This window comes from Colletotrichum scovillei (assembly GCF_011075155.1).
Source record: "Colletotrichum scovillei strain TJNH1 chromosome Unknown Contig00003, whole genome shotgun sequence".
In the NCBI taxonomy this organism is placed as follows: Eukaryota; Fungi; Ascomycota; class Sordariomycetes; order Glomerellales; family Glomerellaceae; genus Colletotrichum; species Colletotrichum scovillei.
The window spans coordinates 1,196,523-1,221,674 of NW_023336261.1; the positions used below are offsets into that span (position 1 = coordinate 1,196,523).

General features: G+C 53.3%; 7 protein-coding genes across 7 annotated transcripts; 4 read left to right on the forward strand and 3 right to left on the reverse strand.

Moving 5' to 3' along the window:
- Positions 1-754: 754 nt before the first annotated feature.
- HER10_EVM0011716 (uncharacterized protein) lies at positions 755-2,271 on the forward strand. The gene is made up of 3 exons (XM_035481139.1): positions 755-1,165; positions 1,217-1,527; positions 1,595-2,271. The coding sequence occupies exons 1-3, from the start codon at positions 762-764 to the stop codon at positions 1,699-1,701; spliced, it is 822 nt and encodes a 273-aa protein (XP_035336607.1). The 5' UTR covers positions 755-761; the 3' UTR covers positions 1,702-2,271.
- On the reverse strand, positions 1,715-4,072 carry HER10_EVM0003158 (glycosyl hydrolase family 81; the record flags this gene model as incomplete). The annotated part of the gene is made up of 1 exon (XM_035472843.1): positions 1,715-4,072. One exon carries the CDS (start codon positions 4,070-4,072, stop codon positions 1,715-1,717), a length of 2,358 nt encoding a protein of 785 aa, XP_035335814.1.
- Positions 4,073-5,180: 1,108 nt separating this feature from the next.
- HER10_EVM0010289 (uncharacterized protein) lies at positions 5,181-6,584 on the reverse strand (the record flags this gene model as incomplete). Its single annotated transcript, XM_035479753.1, has 1 exon — positions 5,181-6,584. The coding sequence occupies one exon, from the start codon at positions 6,582-6,584 to the stop codon at positions 5,181-5,183; it is 1,404 nt and encodes a 467-aa protein (XP_035336467.1).
- Positions 6,585-8,146: 1,562 nt separating this feature from the next.
- Positions 8,147-9,669, forward strand: HER10_EVM0001565 (uncharacterized protein; the record flags this gene model as incomplete). Its single annotated transcript, XM_035471309.1, has 3 exons — positions 8,147-8,350; positions 8,637-9,031; positions 9,132-9,669. 3 exons carry the CDS (start codon positions 8,147-8,149, stop codon positions 9,667-9,669), a joined length of 1,137 nt encoding a protein of 378 aa, XP_035335661.1.
- HER10_EVM0001227 (acyl-CoA ligase-like protein) lies at positions 9,559-16,242 on the reverse strand. Its single transcript, XM_035470982.1, has 4 exons — positions 15,780-16,242; positions 15,568-15,590; positions 10,803-15,482; positions 9,559-10,751 (listed from the first exon to the last, which is right to left on the reverse strand). Exons 1-4 carry the CDS (start codon positions 15,840-15,842, stop codon positions 9,968-9,970), a joined length of 5,550 nt encoding a protein of 1,849 aa, XP_035335632.1. The 5' UTR covers positions 15,843-16,242; the 3' UTR covers positions 9,559-9,967.
- Positions 16,243-19,350: 3,108 nt separating this feature from the next.
- HER10_EVM0010220 (hard surface induced protein 3) lies at positions 19,351-20,656 on the forward strand (the record flags this gene model as incomplete). Its single annotated transcript, XM_035479687.1, has 1 exon — positions 19,351-20,656. The coding sequence occupies exon 1, from the start codon at positions 19,673-19,675 to the stop codon at positions 20,654-20,656; it is 984 nt and encodes a 327-aa protein (XP_035336459.1). The 5' UTR covers positions 19,351-19,672.
- Positions 20,657-22,390: 1,734 nt separating this feature from the next.
- On the forward strand, positions 22,391-25,050 carry HER10_EVM0006106 (uncharacterized protein; the record flags this gene model as incomplete). The annotated part of the gene is made up of 2 exons (XM_035475701.1): positions 22,391-23,590; positions 23,642-25,050. 2 exons carry the CDS (start codon positions 22,391-22,393, stop codon positions 24,944-24,946), a joined length of 2,505 nt encoding a protein of 834 aa, XP_035336094.1. The 3' UTR covers positions 24,947-25,050.
- Positions 25,051-25,152: the final 102 nt, after the last annotated feature.

The following is a 25,152-nucleotide window of genomic DNA, read 5'->3' on the forward strand; positions in this document are numbered from 1 at the left end:
TTTCAAGATAACTCAATCCTGTACTAAAGCGAGTATGTCGACAAGTAGTTTATCCTCGAACGCCTGTCATTTGTGCTCGACAAAGAAGAAGGGCTGCGATCGGCTACTACCGGCTTGTAGCCGGTGCACAGAGTAAGTATCAAGCATATTTGTCTTATAAGGCGTAGGCGTTCAAACTACTGATACTACATAGTCACAATAGTATTTGTCACTACGGCTCTTCTTACAAGGGGACACACCCGATTTCTTCTTCTCTTCTAGGACCAAACTTAGCAACACGCCAAGACCATGACGACTTGCTAACAGCGCACTTGTTCGCCACCCTAGAAGTCCTCGACCTTGGAATAGAGGTGGTGGTTGATGGATACTTGAGATCGATCCACGAATGGATTCCAATCATTCACCCACTCGGCTTGAGAAGACAAGCAGCGTCGTTACAGAGCACACCGTCTGCCGAGCTCGCCTGTCTTATCTTACACATTTTGCTTATCACTCCGGTGATACCCTCTGCTTCGGCGCCATACAACGAACCTCTCTTACCGTCGCTCTATGACAATTGCAAGTTGGCATTCATACTGTTACAGAATTATTCGAGAGGTCATTTACAGACCATCCAGTCAGGCCTACTACTCGCCATATACGAGCAGGGTCGAGGCTTCGTATCTGATGCGTATGCCACGCTGGCGATATGTGCCAGTCTTGGCCATGTAACCGGCCTATACCAATCCTTGAATCTTGCTACAGTGTTCAGTGAGGAGAAGATGCGTGTATGGTGGGCTATCTTCTTTCTCGATCGGCTTGACACTTATTCTACTGGGAACTCTGATCGCGCACCACTTGTTCGCGATGCTCGACTCGGCGCGATGCTTCCCAGAGAGGATGACGCATGGAGTCAAGACCTCAATATCAGCGGCCCGTTTCAACCGCTTGTATTTTCTGCAGACGATGTTCAGACCTGCGGGGTCTTCGCCAGCGAAATTCAGGCGCTCTTTGCGCTGCAGAGTGTCATGCAGCGCACCAGAGATCCGTCCGTCGAGTTTGAGACACTCTTTGACCACGAATTGTGGAAGCTCGACATGCTGATACAAAAGAAAATCCGAGAAACCCTGACCATAAGCTGGAGACGGCTTGAGCACCAGTACACAGTGGTCACTGTGTATCTCTTGCAAGTAATTCTTCAATAATACGTCAAGAAGCGGCAGCTGATAAAGAAAAGGGCACTGATAGAACTTCACGAAAAGAGGCTGGCGTTGAATGTCGCTCAAGAACTTCCTTTGTTTGTCAAGGAATCATCCATCGCAGCTCTTGAAATGGCCCTTACTATTGCTCATGATCTGATGCGTATGGAGAAGACTGCGGACATTCTCAAACTCGACAGGATGCCTCTTACTGCAGTCATTCTATACAAGAAGGTCGGCTTAGCAGCAATTCTACTAGGGAAACATTACGGTCGTGACACCGAGACTCTGTTACGAGAGGTGATTCAGATGCTCTCGGAACGAATTTCAAGAAGGTGGAAAATTGCCCGTAGGTTGCCAGATCTTGCTATCTTGTCTACTGCGTTGTTATATGAAGATGTGACTAACTCTCTCAGTTCAAATCGCATCCCAACTCCACGAGGCCCTTCCTGTTTACAAGGACGTAGACATGCCTCGTGAACTCAAATCTAGCTCACTCCAACTTTCACCTCAAGACGAATAGCTGGTCATTCACTTCAGACCGCCCGACTTGTTGAGTTCACCGTGGAGTTCGATCCCAAACTGCCTCCCAGCGCCGCCGTGTAGGCGAGGTTCCACGTCAAACTCACTCCGCTCAGGTAGGGGCTGTCAGGAGTCTGCTTCCTCATGAACTCATAACTTTCAACCGCACCAGCCTTGTCCGCAATCGCGAGGTTGGCGTACACATGGCCTGCGAAGCCGCCGCTAGTAAGAGATCCCGACTTATTGCCGGCAAAATACTGATCCCATTCCTCTCTCACAAAGGATGCCTTTCGTACATACGCACTGCTCGGCACGATGGGCAGCATATGAATGCCCTGAATATAGGCAATTTCGTCGCCAAAGTACGTCGTGTGGTTGATCTTCCTGTCCCAGAGAATACCTGTGGCGCGGTTTCCGATAAAGTTGGGCGGTTGCACATCGTTGTCGCTGGCCAAGAGGAAGTATGACTGTAGACTGCGTGCCGTCACGGCAAGCTGGAGATTGCCTCGGCCCTCAAGTTTGGCGTCTCCAATCACCTTGCCCCACATCTTGATCGCGTACGTTGAGAAAGCATCTTCCGCTGAGGACTCCTGATCCTTGCCATCCGGCGCTTCGAGTACACCTCTGGCCCAGCTATGGCCATGAAACCAGTCAAAGTTTCGTGAGAAGGGAAAGAAAGGGTCTTCAGTGGATGGGTTGGACCAGTCACGGATCAAATTATTGACCCAAATCTTGTTGAGGCCGTCATTCTTTGTCAACCAGGAGGGATTGAAATGGGCAATGATTGCAGCAGCATACACATAGTAGCCGTAGTGAAAGTTGTGATCGTTGTAATACGTGTTACCGAAGTCGATCGAAGAGTCGTTGTTCCCGTACGACCCAGAAGAGACCAGGCCTTTCCACACATCATCGTAGAATAGGGGGTTCGGCTCCTGGTTATTGATATACCTATCAAACGCAGCCTCAAGCTTGGTGAGTGAACTGGCTGTGAATGAAGTATCTCCGGCAATGTTGTTGACGGCATAAATCGCCCTGGCGTAAACCGAAAAGGCGATTCCGGCGTAATACTTGGACGTCAAGTTGGTCAGGGTTGTAATGTCCCGAGCAAGTTCGATCTTTGCTGCACTGATGATTGCGGCTTTGGCGTCTTCGGAAACGGTTGCCGCTGAGCCCGCGGATCCCACCGATCCAAGACGAGGCGACCAAGGGTCGAAACCCATATCCGTCGGGAGCCCGGGCTCCACCATGGTAAACTCGTCCGCAAGCGTAGCCGTGGCAATTCCCTTGGTCGTACTCGCCAAGGTGATGTTCGTAAGACACCTGGCGGTCTTTTGGTCAAATGACTTGACATGATGCGGCAGAGCAAACATGAGAAGTGACCGTTCCTTCATTCCCTTCTTTTGCCACGCCAAGGTGTAAGTTCCAGTCTTGCCGGAGACAGAGCCCGATAGCGTGGCGCCAACCGGATACGCTCCAGCAGCCTTACTGAAGATGTCGATACCGGCTTTACCTGCTGGGTTCTTGGCGACTTGGACAGTTCCCGTGAACTGCTTTGGTCCCAAAATGGTTCCTTTATCAGTCATTCGAAGAGTTGGTCTCTCAGACGTGGAAGTTGGGTTGATGTAAATCAACCAGCTTGATCCATCGCCCAACCGCGCCTCCCACCCATACACTGTAGCTCCGAGTCCGTTGGAACTCAAATGAAGGTCGGTGATGTTCGAGAAGTGCTTTTGAGACTGGATGAGAACGGTGGCGTCGTTGTAAACACCTGTGACGAAAGCCATGCCCTGGACTACGGGAAATGAGACAATCGGTTTGGCGCCTTTTCTTGTTGCAAGGTTGACATTGGCGGAAAATGCTTTCAATGTGTCCGTGGTCAAAATCGTTCCATTCTGCAGTTCCCGCGCCGAAAGCGCAATAGATTGGTCAAAGAATGGATCCTCAAAAGACTGGACAGGCTCGCCAGGCCCGTAGATAAAGTTGCGCCGATCCGTATGGGAGATGGACAAGCCGTGGCCCTGCTTGACGGTATCGTTGGACCACCAGACGGAGTAAGGGTGAGTCCATGTCGCGTTGTCTTGGTTGTTGGCAAAGAAGTTGGCGTAGAACTTGTTGGTTTGGATGGGGTTGTCGTTGTTATCGACTCCGACAGGTTTTTGTGGGTGATCTGCTCTCGACGGAACTAGAATTGGTCGGTCGTGGGAAATTTTCACGAAAACGTTGTCTGATCCTCCTCTCGCTGCTTCTCCATCTGCCCTCGCGTTATGGATGATCGAGCGTCGCATTTCGCCGTGGCTGTGGAATCCATGGTGCCGGTGGGATTGAACGCCTCCAAATAGCAGGATGACTGCCACAACGGTTTGGGTGAACATAATCGAAAAGAGTGACAAAAACGAATGACTTGAAAAATCCTCTAACGAGGCTACACGGAAAATGAAGACAACAATCAATGAAGACCTTCAATCGACATGACCAAAGGCCATCCTCATCTCTAATATCTGCTTTGGGGGGCGGGAGCCGATGGGTATTCCCCGTTGAGGGGCCGTCAGGGGGTTTTGAGTTTATCGCCATCAACAGCTTTATGCGGTACCAATCTCGGACCCCGGTGAACTCAAATCTGAGTTCATATCCATGTCTTGTCCGAGTCCTCTCATCCACTCAAATCGAAATGCTTCGTTTAACTTCAGACGACAAACACCAAACGTTAGTAATCCATCCGATTCGTCGATGACAGAAGATTTCATCATTCAAACGGCTACAGCAAAATATGGTTCAAATACTCTACCCGGCGCACTCACGTCGGTTCTAATATGTGGACAAATAGGAGTCGAGGAAGCTGACTCGGACGAGTTTCAGCGAGCTTTTCTAGCTGAATGCTGGTGAAGAAAGGAAAAGGGCTCAGAAGAACCATATACTTACTCCGGGTCTTTGTCTTTCCGTTTTGAAACATTTTCAGTAAATCTCATTACGATTTAAGTTTGGTAAAAGTCCCTGGTCCATTTTTATAGAATGAAAAGTTTCTCTGGAGATCAGAGAGGCCGGTGGGATGTTGAACATGTATGTGGCATGAGCCGGATGTAATCGTAGTCCTCGTGTCAAAACGAGGGATATTGAGGAATGGAGATTGAGCGAACTTTTGGCCTCAAAGATATATCGTCTAGTTGCGGCGGATTCCCGAATTGAGAGACTCTTTCACGAAGAAGAGCCGTGTAACAGCTGATCAATATTATTACCACACAGAAATTTCGCTTGTCTTCAATTCGACGACAAAAGGTTCCGGACTTTGCTTGAGTCTGGTACAGTCTTGAGATGAAACAAGTGCGCATTGGGTGAGGAGATCATTGAAAGTCCTAGGGAGACCACCGCAACATATGACAACCCGCATTGCAGAAAAACACTATTAGTCAAGATAGAAATAACTGACGCAGTCTGTCACGTAACTCATTCACACACCCAACCAGTGATACTCCTGTTTTCCATTCACCTCGTCTCTGCATACTTCATCCACAAGGGCTCATGCAACAACCTGTCCAAGCAGTTCTTCTCAACGCCTACAAGGATCTCCATCCCACCGTCCGGCAAAATAGGCATGACGACCTGCAACCCGTTGATCACACCAACATGCGGCGCGCGAACGGCCTGGATCGTGTCGCCCAGCACCGGTCCCCACTGCACGTCATAAAGAGAGAAGTTGACCCATGATGTCTGAATGCAGTTGTTGCCGGGCACATCCAAGAGAGCCGTAGGGATGATACGGTTCACATCCTCCACCGTGTCAATGAGCGTGGCTACATCATCGACAAATTGATTATCGGCACGAATCAACGCCTGACGAACCAGAATCGCCAAGTCAGCCAAGGATGCCGAGCCGAGCATCTTGCGGATCGGCGCCGAAGCCGCCACGTAGCCGAGGAAGCAGCCCATGGTGTCCGGGTGCACTGGCGGGTCCGTACGCAGGCGGGCGTCGACGGCGATGTTGAAGACTGACACCGGGTCGCCATTGAGGGTTTCGAGGGGTGACTGCACCGCCATGACGGTGCGCCAGAGCAGTGCCGAAAGCGCGTCGTTGGTGGACACCCATCTCTGCTTCGTGGGTTCCGTTGCGTTTTCTGGAGAGGCTTCGGCCTTGAGTCTGGCGAGGGCCTCGGGCGAGAAGTAGAAGATTTGACCGCGGTGGTCTTCGGAAAGAATCTTTGGCGGCATGCCCTCGGGCGTGAAGGGGATGATGGTGTACTCTGGGTGGTTTTCAGCACGACCCGGGTTCTTGCCGGTTGGGCTCATGATGCGTTGGCGGTCTCTGAGGAATGCCTCATCGAGCTTGAAGGGGTCTGTGATTTCGAGGCCTTGGGCTCTGCGACACTCTTCTGCCCAGATCTTGGTCCAGATCAGGAACGTCTTCCCGTCTCCAAACATGTGAAAGATGCACCAGGATAGAATCAGGCCCCCTTGAATGAAGTTGGCTTGCGGAAGAGACACGGTCAGCCTTTCGTCTGGTGTTGCCCATACCGAGCGCCGGCAGATAGTAATTGCGTCAAATGAAGCCACCGGGAAGTTCTTGGATTTGAGTTCCGAGTACGTTATGGGGAAAGCACCGGGAGCTCGGAGGTCCTTGACGGTGATGCCTTCAATGTCTCCATGACGAAGTTTCTGAAGCTTCAAGACGCCGGCTTGCTTTGCATCTGGGTTTGGGACGGCTTCACACCCCAAAACAGCGATACGCCGTTGCGCGGCTTCATACCCCGCGCGCAGAATAGAAGCAGTTTGATCCAGGTTGTAATCTTCGGGAAGCTGGAAAGGGAAGACATATCGAAGGTAGCCTTTGGGTCCGATACGCTCGAGGGGCGTAAGATCCGGGATCTCTGTGAAGCCTGACAAGGAACCCATAGCTGTTGACGTGCGAGAAATTGCTGCAAAAAAGCCTTTAGCTGAGAAGAGCATTGTAATAGCAAAATATCCGAGAATGGCGACTGTAATTATACCTGACCCTTGTAAACCATCGCTGTGTCTTTGTCCGTATGCTCTAGACCACCATGCAACGCATGTTGACCACGCCGCACCCATACATTCAAATCAGGTCATATCATGTTGCAGTCCTCCAGCAACGGAGGCATTGGCACCCGGGGACCTGCATTAAGATGCTCCTTTGAAAGTTTTGGTAACAGAGACAGAAACCTGCCGGTGTTCTCTTCCCTGCCTTGACGGGGTGAGGTAGACTGTCGGCCCCTGTTCTTTCTTTCGTAGCCCTGGTTCCAACAAGAACCAGGATCGGCCTCCCTCACTCCACAAGTGGTAGGAACCATAGAGAAAGGGTTCATTTGACCTTGACAATCTTAAACTCGAAATCCTGTCAAAGACTCAGGGACATCTGATGCGGACTTAGTTGATGCTCTCGCCTATATACGGCTCAATAGGTATTCTCATGATACGAAGTCGTGTTTTGATATCAAATAACTTCCAGCATCAGGGAGCATGCTGGACATGTCCGTCATTCAAATACAAGTGGATCACGAAGAGGAAGTCGCATGTGATATTCTAATCCTTGTATGCGGGACTCGTACCCTTGGTTCCCCGAGACAAAGCAGTCAGACGGCCCGTTGGTAAAGGACGGCAGGATCAGCGGCTCCTCGACGTTACAACGTTCACACGTCTTCCCTTCTTAGAGATACTCGCGCCATCTCATTTTCGAGTCACCGTTTTGCGCTTTGAAGCAAGCATGACTTTTTGACAATGAGCGTATTCTGTCATATCAAAGTCTTGCTAAATGGTGGCAAACTTGGCACTTCACCAGAAAAGCGAGTTTGCCATCAACGCCCGCTCAAAACACGTTCCTGTTCCTGCACGCACGAGACGCGCACCAACGAAGATGAAGTGTCAAGACTCCAGGGGATTTACGGAGTACACAAACATGCCTTCCAACAACAACTTCCCCGTCTGTGCATATAATCCTTGAACGGAAGAAATCAGGAATGATCCACATTGTTGGCTCTTTGGCGAGCCAGAACGGGAAGCATCAGGCCATGCGGAATTCCGGGCCTGTCTGCCCAGTACCAACAGCATTCTGAACCCTGCGCTCTTCTGGATGCAGACGAAACTAGACCGTTGGTCCAACGTGAATGCAACGGTGCACGGAAGCATCGCGGTGGAGATTGTACGCAGAGCAACTGCGAATACCGCGGGTTTACCTTGGTCGGAGGGTATCCGAAGGTACATGTTCGACTCCTCCAACATGCATCATATTTCCTTTTTGTGCCTCCTGGGATGCCAGCCTGTGCCGCAACGACTCTTCGACCCAATTTTCAGATGCCATGAAGAAAAGTAGACTCTAAGGATCTCATAGGAGAGGATGTCGTCCAAGGAACTGAAAGTTCGTTGCATTCCTGCAATGTGGTGATATCGGTCCCCCCTTCCTGCTTCACACCACCGTCCCATTTCTCTGGTCGTCGATAATGGAACCTGATCCCAACATCATCGCCATTTTCGGTCCACCTCCAGATGGCCTCGACATTTCAGAAAGTAGCGTCGTTCGCAACAATGCCACTGTCATAATCCTGGCCGTCCTGGCGTCCGTCGCCGTGGTGCTGCGGCTGATGGCGAGGTTTCTTCAAGGTCACAGTCTGAAGGCGGATGATTGGACGATCCTTCTCTCACTGGTAAGAACTTAGTCGAACACTTCCCCATGTGAGATACTGTGTGAATAGGCTCAAGATGTTAATGATGTCTCATCACAGCTCCTCGTAGGCGCCACCGTCGGCTTAAGCATCGCGGGCGGAGCCTACGGCGCAGGAAACCACGTCTGGTCATTCACACCTCCAGACCTAACACAAGTTTTCAAAGCAAGCTTCCCCTTCTTGACTCTATATTCATCAGCATCCTTCTCAGCAGAAGAGTAATTCCTCCTCAGCAAGCCCCAGACTCAAACTAACTCCTAAACCATAGATCCTCTACGCCTACACCTTCATCTACGGCACAGCCTGCGCCGCCACCAAAATCTCCATCCTCCTCTTCTACCAACGCATCTTCCTCCTCTCCACCGCCTCCTCCCAGTCCTTCAAATTCTCCCTCGTCGCAGGGTACGTCCTCTCCGTCGCCTACCCCATCATCATCTGGGCCACCATGGCCAACGCGTGTCGCCCGCTCTCGTTCTACTGGAATCAATTTGTCGGCGAACAGGGGAAATGCATCAACATCAACACATTTTACCTCGCCCTCGCCATCATCAACATGGTCAACGACGTCATCGTCCTCTTGATTCCCATCCCGCAGATTCTAAACCTGCAAATGTCGGGTAGGAAAAAGGCTGCTGTTTGTAGCATCATGTTGCTCGGAAGTTTGTAAGTCACTCCACCCTTCCCCCTTTTCACCATCGCTGAACAACAGATACACTACAATCCGCAAAACAAAACAACCCATTCTAACTCAAACCCCCTCCAGCGTCTGCGTAGCAAGCATAGTCCGCATAACCCATCTCTCAACCTTCTCCCGCGCCCTCGACATAACCTGGCAAATGGGCCCCGTCTTCATCTGGTCCGCCATCGAACCCTCCATCGCAATCGTCTCCGCCTGCCTCCCGCACCTCGCACCCCTCCGCCGCCTCGTTCGTCACAAAATCTCGTCTTCCCTGGGCCACTCCAGTGGCAATGCCGGAGGTGGAGCGCCCTCATCTAACAGCGCACCATGGCGACTGAAATCGAAGCAGAGCGCCGGCGGAGGAAAAAATAGTAGCTCGCAAAATGGTACGGGTGCCCTGTTCACGTACGGCGGGTCGAGGTTTAATTTTGGCGGCGGAGCGGGCGACGGCAATTTGGGCGGGGAGTCGGATGACGAGATTGGACTTACGAATCGAATCACGGCTGGATCTGGCGGGGCCAAGAATTTGTCTACCGAGTCCGGGTCCGAGGAGAACATCAATGGGGGGTCGATTGTTGTTCAATCGAGCTTCATCCAGGAGAGTATGAGGAATCCGAGGTAGTGAACAACAGCATTAGGGCCGACATGACGTTCTCATGTTTTCCCGTACGAGAGATGGCATAAAGTTTAATAAGAATGAATTAACAATGATCTTTTCTCGAGGTTCGAGTGAGTACATATATGCACAGGGAATCCTCTATCCAACCACTACCTCCTATGCTGCGAAACCAGTGTATCCATGAGTTCAGAGACGCCCAGAGACGCCCGCAGCTAATGCCTCCCAGACCCGTATGGTAACAAAAAGAAGACAAAACAATCAGCGTAGAAGAGACATGGTTCTGTTTACAAGACCGCCTCTCTCAGTGCTGCTGGCCCTGTTTTCTCTCCAGGTCGTTGGCGAGATTCATGTGCATGAGGGCCTGGGCTGTCCAGTCCTCTTCACTCTGGCCACCACCACCGCCCTGCTGATTCTTCCACAAATCCATGCTCTCTCGGCCGTCGACTCCGGGGAGGTGGATCGTCGGCGGGGTCTGGCCTGGCTTGGCACCCACAGGCGGTGGGCCACCATCTTCGCGACCAAAGGAATCAAAGTCAGGCAAGACGTAGCCGTGGCCCGGCGGCGCATTCGCTGGCTGTGCAAACGCAGGACCTTCGTCACCGGGCATCTCCGCGATACCATCGTGACTTTGCGGGGGGAGAGCTGCCATCTGTCCGACCTGATGCTCGAATTCTTCCTGCTCCAGAATTTGCGGTGCATGTTCGACATTGCGCAGGCTTGAAGAGCCAGGCGCCAGGCCGCTCATGGTCATGCTCCTCTGGCTACTAACAGAGGCCCTGTGAGGGTTGGGGTCATCTGCACCAGGGTCGCCACCAACGATGCTGTTGGGATCCATGTCTCGAATGGCGAACTGTGCGAGGGTACGCATCTTACGGGTGACCCAACCAGCCAGAATCTTGCCGCGCTGCTTCTCGCCGAGACGCGACCTCGGGAAGTCGCCCTTGTTAACGAAGGCGACGATATCGACAATGATCTGATGCTCGTTCAGGATCGCGTTGACAATGACTGGCACCACGGAACCGAGGTATGCCTTTCGTGTGATCTCGGCCAGCAGAACGACGAGACCTCCAGCTTGGAAGACGGCGCTGTGTGTTGTTAATATGATAGACTCTACTCATGGGAGATATCGAACTTACCATCCACCAGTCACGATGTTGCGGTGGCACCGTTCCACAGAGGCCTCGATATCCATGGGGAAGTGGCTGAGACCATTGATCTCAAACGTCTCTCCAATGTTGCCGAGAACGAACAAGACCTGCATATCAACCTGAGCGCCTCCAGGGCCAATAGGCCTGCTGACATTATGCAAAAAACCCAAGTCGCCCGTGCGGACGTATTGGATGCTGGGATCACCATCGACGGTACGGCCGTCGAATCTCTCGGCGTCAAACACATCCTTTGAGCCGTAGAATGCCTTGACACAAGCCTCCGAGTCGACCCAAATCTCTCCGTACTCTCCATCGTGGCAGAGTAGTCGGCTCTCGGGATTGACGATGGCGATTTGTGTAGACACAGGCACCATACCGGAGTCCTGGAGCAGAAGCGCTTTAGGATCCTGCTCGGGATCTACGGGGTAAATCAGACCGCGGCGGAGTGCCTTTGTATCCAGCCAGAGCTCAATAGGCTCGATGCACATGTAGGACCTCGATGCGACCATGGGGTTGAGCACGTGAGAGTAGACAGTGTTGATGGCGGTTCGGTCGAGGCCAGTAGCCGCGAAGTGAAGCCGCACCTTTTGGAACACGTCCACACGTGGCCTGCTTTCGGCCGAAATCATCATGTTCTTGAGCTCGTGAAGCGTGAATCCCTTGCCCTGCATCGTGGCCATGGCGTGATCCAACATTTGTGGCGTCGCATAGGTGTCCTTGATCTTGTACCTAGAAAGAGTCACAAACAGCGACATTGGGTTTTGTGCAAACTCGACTGGCGAGAGTAGGTATGTGGGGGTGCCGATGTAGATGCCCATCAAGCATGAGTGAATGAAACCGAGACCAGTGGTACTGCGCACGCATCCCAGCACGGGGCGGGAACTTGTCATCTGGCAAGTCTCCTTCTGGACCTTGCACATGCCCAGGATGGTATCGTGTCCAAGCTGAACCGCAATGCGGCGCTGATCGGGCGTCCAGTAGGTCCAGATGATTACAGGGTAACCAGTCTGGATCCAGGCAGGCTGCATGGTAATGCCATTATCGCGCAGGCCACTGCTTTGCTTTGGCGGCTTGGTAGTGTTGTAGTAGTTCGGCACGCCAATCTTGAGGATGGAAGCCGCTTGCTTGACGTGGTTGGAAACCAGCTTCAGCTTGACCAAGTGATCAACTTCATGGTTGACCAAGATGGCCTTGACACGGAAGTCGGCGACAACATGCAAGAATGCCGGCACGTCCTCGTTAAGTCGGTTCTGATCCAGAGGGGCCAGAGGAATTACAACCGCGCCCAAGTTGATACAGGCATGGACGGCGTAAACAAACTCCTCTGAGTGCGTGTACATCAGAATCAGGTGGTCGCCAGGGCGAACCTTGACCTTGTTCTTCAGGTACAGAGCCACGGCGGCAACCTTGGTGTCGAACTTCTTCCAAGTCACGCCCTTGCCTTCTCTTCCACGACCGTCAATGGTGCAGTATGCGAGTTCCTCGGGTTGACGGGCAACGCGCCATTGGATCAGGTCAGTGATGCAAGAGAAATTGTTCAGTGGTGTTGATGTGCGATCGTCAATGACAACTTCTCTTCGGTCGATACCCGAGTATTGCTTGTCTGATGACATCAGAATTCCAGCACGCGAATCCGATGATATGGGAGACCAAATGCCCCCGATGGGATCAACTCCAATGGGGAGGTTGAGTACCGCATGCTCGACACCAAACTTGACATGAACGCAAGGCAGGTTGCCCAAGTCAAACTCTCTTCTGCAGAGCATATTACCGATGTCCCTACGTCCGTTCTTGACTACTCTGGGCAGAGAATTTGGTGCCGTGATCATGACGCAGTAAAGTCTCAAGTGGTGTTCTTGCATAAGTACGTCCATACATCTCTCGGCGAGGGAGTCGAGCAGCGCAGTGTCGAGTTGCCTGGGCGGCCCACCTGAAGTTAGAGGCGCGGTGGATGCAGCTGGTGATTCCAAGACAACAATTGGCAGATGCTCCTCGTTGACGAATACGTCAAAGGCAGAGCAGTCATAGATTTTAGGCACATTCTTGACGATGCTGACGACCAGGTGCTGGACAAAAAAGTAGCGGTACTCGGCGACTTCGGTGCCATGTTCGACCCATTCGACCTTTTGACGGATGCGATCTTCGTACAGGCCAAGCACAAAGAGCTTGCCTTCGATGACGGTGCCCAACAGACCGGTCCTCAGGAACTCGGGCTCTACAACAGTGGGTGTTGGCTCGCCGGGATCAAACTTGTAAGGCCGGGCGTGGAATATTTGCTCCGTGTGTTTTGGCAGAGCCCAGAAGCCTCCTGATAGTGATGGCGAGTCCACCCAGATTTCTCCGACAGAATGTGGTGATGCCAACAAGCCGGTTTCCGGATCGACGACTGCGAGGGTGGCATCGGGTATAGGGTATCCAAAAGCACCGATACGGACAGTGCCCTGTTCGGTAGCAGCTCGTTTTCGCGCTTCGTCTCCGATTGCTACTACCACAACTTCGTTCGTTTTCAAAGCCTCTCTGTCGAGGAGCACCTCACTCAGTTCGTTCTTAGCGCGCTGCTCTGTGGTGGTGGTGCCGCCGCCTCCCAAGAGACTACCAAATCCATTCGAGGGCGCAAGCTTCACCTCTTCCTTCTCCTCTTCGTCGGAATCGATATCGGAACCCATGTCCAGCTTCAAGGGGCAGCCCATCCGCTCTTCGCCTCCCAGCCAGTCGCGAATACTGATCACCATGCCACCGTGCTCTGGTAGGCACAACATTGGCGCGACAACCTCGCGAGCTCGTGGGTTTCGGAGTGGCCTCAACCACCTGTCCGCTAATACTTCGTGGAATTCACCATCAACCGTCAGGGTATCAATTAGGCAAAGTTTGACCGTTTGGAAGTTGGGCTCCATGCCCTTCTTGAAATTTCGTGTCGTCATGGGATCCGACTGGTAGTTGTAAGCGGCACGCTTCAAGCCGGGATAGTCGGCAATCATGAGTGTGGCCTTGTACTTGGTGATGAGATGAGCGTAGAGACCCGGCACTTCAACAGCCTTGTTTTCAACCCAAACGGTCGTGTGGCCGCCGTAAACGGTCAGAAGGACGCCCAGAATCATGCCAATACCCTGTCGAGGATCCAAGTAGGAAAGGAGCGTCTCGCTGGTCGCACCAGCACCGATGAGCCGGCCGTTCTTGTCGCGCAGGGTTCGACTAAAGGTATCGCCGGGACCGTTTCCTGGTACTGTCGTGACGACGGCACTCAAGCAGGCCATCTGGTGCATGACTGTCCTGTGACTCAGGACCACGCCTCGCAGGTCACCCGTAGGCGCGCGGGAGAACTCGATATATGCCAAGTCTGGTACTGTCAAAGGCGGGACATCGTCTTTGCGCTTGGGATGGAAACTGCCAAACTCGTTCGTCTTCCACCATTCTACGCCTTTGGGCCAATTAAGCTTCTGTGTTGTTATGTCACGCTGGAATGCCTTGAGGTTGTTGTCCGTTGTGAGCGCCAAGTGCGCCTGCGTCGATGTGAGGATCAAATTCAACTTCTGATAGTCTTGCAAATCATTGATCGGTACTGCAACGACGCCAGCAATGAAGCATCCGAGTAGGGCAATGGCAAAGTCGATGACTTCAGTATCGCGGTAAATCAGGGCAACGCGATCACCGCGATACAGCGAGCTCTTGTCCCGAATGACCTGTGCCACCTTCTCGGCTCTTGACGCGAGTTTGTCCCACGTGATGGAGGCAATTTCTTTGCCCTTGCTGTCCAGCACCCAGTACGCGGGCAGCTTCGCCATCGTCTTTCCCCTGTGTCTCAAGACTGCGGCGATGTTATCGAATTTGGACATTGGGGTATTGCTGTCGTGCGGGTCGGATATCGCAAACGGAAGGTCGCGGGGTTCCAGTGGCATCTGGTACTCGAGCACTTCTGGCGGGGGCAAGTCGTTTGCCGTGAGCATAGGCGGCGCCATGGCGGCCGTTGGCGAAAAGGCCTCTCCTGACGAATATCTGTGTCCTCCGCCGTATTCTTCTTGACCGTTCTGGTCATAGCCCTGTTGATCATAGCCTTGTCCCTGCTCAAAGTTCTGTCCGCCGCCGGTGAAGCCGGAGAAGTATCCAGTCGAGTCAAGCATCGTGCCTGTCCGGCTGTCATATGGGTTCTGCCCGTGCTGGTCCATGTAGTGTCCTTGCTGGTCAGGATTAAAGGCGTAGTCGGTCGAGACCATTGTGCCTGATCGGGTGGGCGGCTCGTTACCGGCGCCGAGGAAGAGTGAATCGTGCTGCTTCATGTTCGGGCGTTGGTCGGCAAGGGGGCCGCCAGGTCGTAGGAGACCCGCAGGATTCATATCGGGCGAGGTATAGCCAGCTCCGGGCGATTGGTACCCAGGCGATGCGTAGCCACCAGAGCCATGACCTGAGCCGTGGCCGGAACCATGGCCCGAACCATGACCGCCAAATGGCGACTGTGGACGGTATGAGCCGGGAGAGGTCGGGCTGTTGGGGTCGGAGTCTCTACCGCCGAGCGCGGCTAGAGCTGCTGCGCGGTGACCATCGCTCGAAGGATGTCCTGGGTTGTCAGGGTCGTGAATGCCTAAGCCGCCTCGGGGTTTCGCAACAGCTGGAGCGGCAGCAGGTCCAGGGCTCATGTATAGGGAAAAGAGTTGCGTCCGTCGCTTTTGGTATCTACACGCAGAGGGAATCGGTTAGCCACTGTCGGGTTGTTCGCAACGGGGGAGGGGAAGGTCATGATGGAGGGGTTAGCACCAACCCTTTCTCTGTGATGTCGCCTTCCTACAGCCACGAGAATGTGTCAGTCGGTGCGACAAAAAGGGACAGTAAACATTTCAGGCAAGGCTGCGGGTGCTCGAGCACGATGCGCACATGCGCGCATGCGCAAGGCAGTCGTCTCGAGATAGACGTAAAGTTGCGCGATTCCAGACGGGACGGTGCCAAACGGAGACTTGAGGGTTGCAAACATACCTCCAACTCCTTTTCCAGCTCCTCGAGCTTGTCCTGCAATTCAGGATCTAATTGTGCGGCCATGGTGGGCGAAAACAATGCTGGTAACTATGCACAATGGAAGCGCAGGATGCAGCAGCGACAAGACAAAAAGGAAGGGGAGAGAATAGGGTCTAGAATGTAGAATGGGCCGAGACCCCCGGGGTTAAGGGGACTGTGGGGGGAGAAAGAGAGATAGAGAGGAGAGGGGTGGGAGGTTCCGTTCGTAAGGAGTTTAAGGAGGGACGATCGCAAGCTGTCGATGTCTCTGACTCTGTGTTTGGTCGGATCCCCTCATCCAGTCTTGTCCAGGTCTTGTCTCGTCTGTCTTGTCTTGGTGATGGCAGCAGCAGCAGCAATTCCGTAGTAGTGGTGCTGGCAGCATCCTCGACCCAGTCAAAGAAAAGTCTCGTGACGTAGGTTGGACCAGGACAGCAAGAAGTGCGGTCGCTTTACCAGGTTGGGCTAAGGGGATGGATGTCAGGCAAGGTTGGTCGAGTTTGTGTGTTAAGATTAACCTGAAGAGGCTGGCGGGCAACTGGGCTGGGCTGGGCTGGGTGGGCGGGAGAGGAAGCCCGAGAGGAGAGGCGGCGGCGGCGACAGCTAACTTTGAAGGTACTTTCCACCACATTTCCACCCACCTTCCCACCTTTCCTTGGGACGATTCAGGGAGTCAGGGTTCCGGGCAGGAACACGGGGAATTTGGTAGTGCGGCCACGGGCGCCTACTTCACTTTACCTTAGCTTTACTGTGCAGGTCTTCGTACTTTTGTACACCTCACTGAAGGCGTAAGAGCCCGGTGTGGTGAATGATTATCGGTGCAGCATGTACTTCGTATTTCATCCAAGTTTAGAACAAGGAGGGGGGTGATCTACCCTGAGCATCCCAAGAATGGCCAAGCAGAACCGTCTATCATAGTGGCCGTTATTCTCAGTGTGCGTGTGTGTGTCCAAATGTTCGGCATTTCAACTGGCCCGGGAAAGATGAGAGAATCATTCTGGGAGACGGGCAGCATCAAGTTCATCCTGGCGGGTCCGACAGCGGGTGTCAACTCATGAATTAGCATCGAGATCCCGGAATCGCCATCCAAACAGACTTTCAGGTACCCGCAAGGCAAATCTCACACTCACTCTCACATTTACTCCCACCTTCACTCTCATTCTCATTTTCGTTCTCATTTTCATTCTCATTATCACACTCACTCTCCTCAATGTATCAAACGCCCAGCCTGGCAACGAGTGGGTACGATGAGAGCATCGAGACCTTCATCGAACCCCAGTCTTTGAAACGAATACCTGAAATAAGAAAACAGCAAGTCTTAACAACGTCGTCATCGACGCCCAGCATCGCCCAGCATTATAACCCAGGACTAGCACCATCGACATGGGCCCCGGGATGTGGCCGCTCAGGAACCCCCGAAATCAGGAAATCGGCCCCAGGACGCTCGACGGAGGCATACCCGATCGGGAACAGAATCCCCAACTGCCATGCCCTGCAACATTCCCAATGCCCCATCTGAGCATCACCCACTCACCACCCCTCTTCGGTCTTCGCTCTCAAGGCAAGTCTCCCCGTCTCCCCGTTGCGTGGTGATCTTCACCTACCATTGCGGAATGGCACACACTTGTGGCACCCACCATGGTCAACACCAGTGGCCAGAAGTGGATGATCGGAAGAGAGAAGCCAGAACACCAAGAAGAATTGAGTTATTTCTGTCGGCCTGCATCCAGGGACCACATTAGACCGTCTTAACTCTCCAGAACTTGAGAGCTTAATCCAGTGGAATTCTCCAGCAATGCAGTATAGTGCAGCGTCCGCCCGCGCATGTCTCGCTGCTAGCCTTATTGGGTGTCCTATCCCAGCTGGTGGGCACGAATTTTTTGGGGAAAGCAGGCCAATATTGATAGGTATTCTACCGCCGGACGGATGAAGGCGCGGGTCTTCAAGTCCTTGTCAGTAGAATGGCTCTCGTCACCAGAGTCTTGGTTATATGATGAGATTCCAATTTTTTTTTCTCAAGTTTTTTCCCCGTTGCTTCTAGTACTGGCTTAGCTTCCTTTTCTCTTCTTTGTTGGGGACTACTTGAGAGAATCAGATATCCGTATCCGTACAGTACCTAGAAGAACTCTTTGACAGGTACAAAACCTTCACTTATGTGGCTGGGACAAGTGTGGCACATGGGCTGTGGCTGAAAGACCCACGCGACTGGACTTCTTCCATCCCGTCGTCCCCAGCTACTATCTTAGCCAAGCCTCTGAGCTTCCTTCAACATCAAGCTCCAGTCACTTGTTAGATATTGAGATTGTTTCCATCCATAACAGATAACATGAGCTACTATGATCTTCTGAGCTCAGTGCGACTGCCCAGCATGGTCAAGTCAGTGCGACCGGCAGCCCACTAATCACACGTTGGCGATCGACCGCACCACCGTTTCAAGGCCGCATTCGGATGCTGCGCCAGCCAAGTACCTAGACACATTTAACTCACATCAGACGACGGGAGATTTTCCAAATCATTCGGTCTCTACCGAGCACCGTAGACCATCTTGCCTCGAACTAAGTGGGCGGGTTTAAGCATATTATAAGGTATCCAGTGCCAATCGTGGATACCACGCGGCATTCAAAGCTTGTTTGCAATACGCAAGCTCGTAATCCCAAGTTCCAACTCTGCATTCTCTACTGCCGTCAACATGGAATCAACTTCGCTCATATTGGTCGTGACACCTTCCAGGCGGTGCAAACTGCAAAGGTCGAATCCCGAGGCTCCGGGTCGACGAATGAGAACACCCCGTGTCTCGCGATCAGCCTTCCCAGGGGTCGTCTGAACTCGTTTCCCTCAGGATCACCTCGAACTCTGCTGATCATGAAACGCCTCTCTGGAATTACCGCTTATGGAACTTGCTCGTTTCTCACCGGACGAGTAAAACATGGTGGGGGTTACTTCGTCCAGGAAGCCCATCACACGCTGCTGTGGCTGCGCAGCTCGGTCTCATCCCTTAAGAGTAGTGACTTGCACCCATTGTCTGCCCAATTCGCACTGCGATAGTTCTTGAGCACCATTCCCGTGCTCTTACACCACCTGCTTTCCCTCCCTCATCATCGTTATCGGCAGTCACATGTGCCGGACGTGATAAGTTCAGACTTCCTCCCTTGCCTCCCCAGCTTCAGCTCAGCTCCCCTTTAGAGCAGGTTCGGTTGGGTGTAGTCACACTATTGTTATTCCCCCGGGCCACGCTACGACTTCGACGATATGGATGGCCGGCACGCGTACGCTCCACTGGGAGATTTCGACTCGAGCAAAGAATACAAGCCCGTGGCGGATCAGGCAGAGGATGGCTCAACATTAGAGGCGGAAGGCTCGCTACTTCCCATCAACACACGGCGCCAGGATACCTGGAGAAGAGTTTCAAAAGCTGCCTCCCTCCTGGTCCCAAGTTTCCTTGGACCAAAAGAAACCAAGGCAAAGCCGCTTCGCTCTACAGCTTGGCTAGGTAAACAAGAACTATCCTCATCATCTCTACCTGCCCGGGCTAACGTGTTGTCAAAGACGGTTTGCGAGGTATCGCAGCGCTATGTGTCGTCTTTGTTCACTGCGGTCTGGTGTGGTTCTCATGGGACATCCAACTAGCATGGACACCAAACCCACCTCGGCGATGGTGGCTGTACCAACTTCCTATCCTCCGGCTCGTCGTTTCAGGCCTCGCCCCCGTCTCCGTCTTCTTCGTCGTGTCCGGCTACACAATATCGCACCGCGTCCTGACGTTGGCTCGCCGGGGGGAATTCGACAAGGCAGGCTCGGCCATCGCATCATCCGTCTTCCGCCGCCATACCCGACTCTTCCTCCCCGCTGCCGTGGTCAGCTTCGTCGTCGCCATCATGACCTGGCTCAATATGTTTCCTGATCAGGGTTTACCCGGCGTGGCGTACCCGACGAGGGTTCCGCCGCACTTTGATTCTCTCTGGGGCCAGCTGCGGCATTATCTGATGGCCGAGACATTGGTTACCGATCCCATCGGCCAGCCTCATGTCCGGGCCGATTCCGACATACCGGAACCGATATACGATCCCCACCAGTGGACGATCCCGCTCGAGTTCATCAGCTCTATGGTGGTTTTCATGTTCCTATCGGCCTTCACCAGAGTACGCAACAGAGTGAGGATGTTCTTCGCGCTTGGCCTGGCGATCTACCTCGAATGGCTGTTCGTCTACTTTGGGATGTTCCTGTTCCTCAGCGGCATGTTCTTGTGCGATCTGCATCTCGAGCTCGAGGAAAGGCAATGGCGGTGGCTGGCCCCGCGGCCCGAACCACAACCCTTGGATAGGGACGCGCATCGGACGTCGAAGAGAGGCAGCATTTTGTCTCGTCGCGTTCTCGGACGTGCCGTCGGGCTCGTTGCATTCGTGATCTCGCTCTGGCTGCTCAGCATGCCCGAGGACATGGAGCAGGCAGCGCAGGCACCCGGCTACGTGACGCTCGTATCTTTGGTTCCAGCACGATACCAGGAGTGCCTCGTGATACCAGTCGGTGCAGTGCTGACAGTGCTCGTCGTCGACCATGCCGAGTTCCTGCAGATTCTCTTCACGAACCGTTTCTCGCAGTACATGGGCAAGATCTCTTTCTCGCTGTACATGATCCATGGTCCACTGCTGTACTCTTTAGGCTTGGTGCTTGGTCGCTGGACTGTAGGTCTTGTCGGTGGCGGAGACTCTCAGGTATCCTATGTGTTTGCCATCTTGTTGGCATTCCTACTCTGGGCGCCTGCGGCGATATATATTGCAGATCTCACTACCACCTTTGTAGACGCGAAGTCGATAGAGTTCTCCAGGTGGGCATACGGGATGCTTTTGAGGGAAGAGTGATAGATCATAGACATGCCGGGTATGAAATTAGAGTAAACCCAACCTCGTTGTTGGTTTGGTAACATATAAACACCCTCCCCGGCTACGAAGCGTGATCAAGGATCATTCTCTCACTCGATGTTCCTTGAGGGCCCGATCGAGCGTAGCTGCTCTTCCCAGAATGGATTAGCGTTAAAAAGCCCCTAAGGTAGGAGCAGGGGTTCGTTCCTTCCTCCCAACGGCGTCATGAGCGCACGGGCCAAAACAGGGCTGCGGGGCCCTCTCATTCGTCGCCGACCTTTTTTGGCCAACGTCGTCCTCGACGCTTATTTATCCATGAAACAAATTCTTCTTTCTTCCTTTCCATGCTCACCATACAGCCTTTTCATCATCTGCTTGCCATCCTCGAAGCTGGGAGTTCGGGATGGCATCATGATGGAATTATCAGCGTAGGCAGCAATCAGCTTCTGGCCGGTGGTCTCACGCTCATTTGCGGGCATGGGATCACAGTCACGCCTACCTCGAAACGTGCGGCGGTAGACATCGTCTCCATTGAGGGACCGAGATGCTCTTTCATCCCCTGGCGTTTCCTTTACCGTACGGCATGGCATGACGAATGGTCAGGCGAAAGGCGCCTTTGATCATCGTTTACCGCCCGCCGTAAAGGGTCATGGAGCTCGCACGACCACGGGTTCATTCCCCGGCGCGGCTACGGCCGAAACTCCTCGACGAAAGACGGGCCTTTCGAGGTCTGCATCCCGTGGGGTCGACTCCTCGATATGCGACACGGGACGCACGAGGCTTGGGAGTCTAGGCTATCAGGAATCGACGGCACGCTCCCAGTCTCGCTGCGCCTAACTAACCCAGACAGGCAAACATGAGGTGATGCGTCTCATGATTCGTCGGACCTAGTCAAGTGGTATGTCAAACATTTCCTTCATTTTCACCCTCATGCCCATCAAATGATGAGAAAAGCATTTATTCACAGACCTGTTCGGAATTTACTGTCGAGAAACGAGCATCTTACTCCTGATATCAAATCATTACCAAATCATTTCTTCAACATCTTGATCATGCTTCAGTCGCTGACGAAAACTCAGACAGGAACATCTATGCATAGCACCAAGCTGGATTGGCCCGGCTCGAGTCCAAGAAGGCCATTGTTGAAGAACAAGAGGAGCCCATTTCTTGTTGCCCATCTCTTGTTCTCTCAGGGCTGAGCCTCTTGTCTATTTCCGCCAGCGTCTTGTTTTAGTAATTTTTCTTCTTTTCGCACTTTGTCCGTACCAATCAAGTATCTATAATAGCAATATCAACCTTTGTCAGCTTGACAATCTTCAAACACATCAAACAATGTCGTCTCCTCGCGTCCCCGTTGTCCATCACCGAGTCTCTTTATGCACGTCCTTCTTCATTGACCTCGAGGCTGCTCTGCCACTGTGGAAGGGATGACTACCACATTTATGCCTATATATCGTGTTGTGCTCCCACCCTCCACAGCATCCTTACTCTCCCCGACCTCGGACTACCTATCTAGACATTCGATTCGTTTTCACTCTTGTGTCGTATATACTCACCTTTAACTACAGGCAAGTTCGACTACTGGTTGTTCAAGTACAGACCATTCAACTACACGAACAACTTTGATTCTCATTTTCATCTTCGAAGAGGACAGCAGCAAAAGTCAAGCAGAAAGGGACGAACAGCACCACAGATTTCCATTCGTAAAGCTACAACAACTATTTCAGAGACATAATGGCCATGATACTGTCCACCCCGGTAATGGACACGTTCAGCCCAGACCAGCTCCCGGGAACTCTTTTCAACTACGGCAGCGACTCCTACGGTGACGCAGACTCCTTTTTCAACTTTAACGACGCTTGCGTCGAAGGGCCGGTCCCTGAAGTTGAGGAGGAGAAGACTGCACAAAACCCAGAGACCGCCATCGAGGAGGTCTTAATATCACAGCTCTCCGAGAGCCAAATCTCGGACGGTTCGCTTTTTGGAGGTAATGGCAACTCCAACGATGGTTCCCTACTCAAGTACGAGCAAGAAGAGGCCAAGCCCGCGCAGGTCGCGACGATCAACCCCAACGTCCTATTCATCACACTGCCAGGAACACCACCGCCACTAAAGCAGGAGCAGCGCCAACTAACACCTCCCACCACAGACGCCACAGCTCTCGTGCTACCGAGCATAGAGCCGACAGAATTGAAACATGAATTCAAGCCAGAATACCAGCAGGACTTCCAGCAAGACTTCAAGCAAGAACCTACGCCGTTCGTCGACGACCCGAAGCTCCAGTCCCTCTTCGAGGAATTCGAAGGCCCCATCGCCGAAGCCCTCCAACTCCCCACAGCGGCCCCGACTCCGGCCCCAGGAGCAGCACCCTGCGTCGGCACATCGTGGCCCTCTCCCCCGCCGAGCGTTCCCTGGCCCTGTTTCGACGGCCTCGAGTCCAGTGGTGACACGGCATGGGACGTGAACAGCAACCCGGCTACCGGGCTTGGCGGTGGCGGTGGTGGTGGTGGTGAAGATCTCTTTGCCTCCCCTCCTCCCCACGACATGTTTGCCTACCAACGACCGTGCGGTGACCACCCATCTTCTGTACTCGGAGACGCCCGCGAGGTCTTTGACCTCGATACCTTTGATTTCGACGACTCCAAGAGGGAAACGATTACCTATGGCGGCCTCGAATCCTTCAGCCCTGCCAACGTCAAGCAAGAAGCCCCCAACTTTGACGGCTTCGCCTTCAGCAACGTCAAACGGGAGCCCGCCTCCTCGACGGCTTTCTTTCATCCTTCACCAAAGACCACTACCGACGTCTTTACCGCCCCTCCACCGCCGCAATCTCAACACCATCTGACCCCAAAGCCCGAGTTCCCTCCCTTGGTCCCTGATTTGGCACACGTTCCGGCCGCCGGTCAAGTCTCTTTCAACTACGACGACGAATCGGTAAACTTCCTTTATTCCCTTCCGCTGTTCACCCCTCTGACCACTCCACAGTCCATTCCGCGCAGTGTGCCCGCTACCACTCCCACCCCCGCCGCCGTCGCCACGGCGAAACTGGTGCATCCCAAGCCCAGATCACCCCCTTTCCCTGCCGACTTCATCCACCGCCGCAGCCTGTCAACCGCACCGACAGACGTGACACCCTACAGTATCCTCAACAGACAGGGCCTCTTCGAAGCCGGCACCCCCAATCCCCCATTATACCTGACACCAGCTCACACTCCATCCAGAGACCTCACAACCCCCGTGGTAAATGGAAAGATCCTCAAGCGTATCCCCAAGCCCGCCAAGGCCAAGGACGTGGACGCATCAGACTGGTATGACTCCCTCCCTGAGGCACCAGCGCCCTGGGGCGGCCACGACCTCACAAAGCCCATGTTCCAATACAACAAGGAGGGCGAGCTGCTGCCGAATCTGCGCTTCACCCGTGAGCAGATCCTGTACTACATCAGGGAACGGAAGCAGCGAGGTCTACCCCTCACCCTCTGGATCCAAAACGTCCCTCACGGCTGCAAGACGCGCGTGGGCGACGACAGACTACGCGCGTGCCGCTGGTCAGGCTGTCCGGCCTACAAGGGCACCATCCTCAAGGGCTTCTGGCGCGTCTGCTTCGACGAGCGGCCCGAAACCTCGGGGAAGCAGCACGATCCGTACCACAACGCGGGCTACATGCACCTGTGGTGTATGGATCGCTGCTTCGATCTCCTCGAGATTGCCCAAGCATTCGACCTGAAGCCCGATACCCGCTACTTTGAAAAGGAAGAGCGCAATCCCATGGCCATGACCCGTGATCACGACGAGCTGGTGATGGAGTTTGAAGAGTGGCGCACGTCCCAGCAGGCCGCTTACGAAGAATGGCAAAGGTCGGCAGAGACGAACAAGATGATGGGTCTCCCCATTCAGAACCGCCAGGTCGGCCGAGAAGCCAAGCTATGGTACATGCTGACGACCAAGCACCTGGCGCTGGAGACTCCGGTGCGGAGCAACATGCGGAAGAAGAGAAACGGCATTTCCATTGACAAGCACAAGGGCGACCTCGACTGGTACGTGGAGAGAGTCAACGAGAAAAAGGTATCCAAAAAGGGGCACGCCATCGTTGAGGAGCTTGACAGCGACGACGAAGAAGGTGGCCGAAAGACCCCCGCTGCCAGGGCAGCCCGTCCGAGTATCATCGAGAAGAGAAAGCGCGAAGAATACGAGTATGACGAAAATGACAACGCCGCCTCTCAGCCCCAGACAGCCGCTACTTGGAACAAACGTGTGAAACAGTCGTGCTATTCACCCGTTGAAAGACGTTGATCATTGATGCCTTTGTCTATCTTACCCTGAGGTGAAGAACCATGCGCCCCCCAAAAAGTCTTTGTAATTTGTGGCCACATTGGGATGTTTGTTTTCTGGACCGGAGCAAGGGGGTTTGTTCACACGACTGCGGTTAGCATAGGATTGATACCCCATATTAGATATAGATGCACCCAAGAAGGCGGGCAGGAGAAGAGGATAAAAGG

Excerpts from the sequence above, each read along its gene's own strand:
- HER10_EVM0011716 (XM_035481139.1), top strand. The coding sequence starts at position 762 with ATGCGTGTATGGTGGGCTATCTTCTTTCTCGATCGGCTTGACACTTAT. Across the intron at positions 1,166-1,216 it reads GTGGTCACTGTGTATCTCTT|GGCACTGATAGAACTTCACG; the intron begins GCAAGTAATTCT and ends GATAAAGAAAAG. Across the intron at positions 1,528-1,594 it reads AAGAAGGTGGAAAATTGCCC|TTCAAATCGCATCCCAACTC; the intron begins GTAGGTTGCCAG and ends TAACTCTCTCAG.
- HER10_EVM0001227 (XM_035470982.1), bottom strand. The coding sequence starts at position 15,842 with ATGGCCGCACAATTAGATCCTGAATTGCAGGACAAGCTCGAGGAGCTG. Across the intron at positions 15,591-15,779 it reads AGCTGGAAAAGGAGTTGGAG|GAAGGCGACATCACAGAGAA; the intron begins GTATGTTTGCAA and ends TCGTGGCTGTAG. Across the intron at positions 10,752-10,802 it reads AACATCGTGACTGGTGGATG|CGCCGTCTTCCAAGCTGGAG; the intron begins GTAAGTTCGATA and ends AACAACACACAG.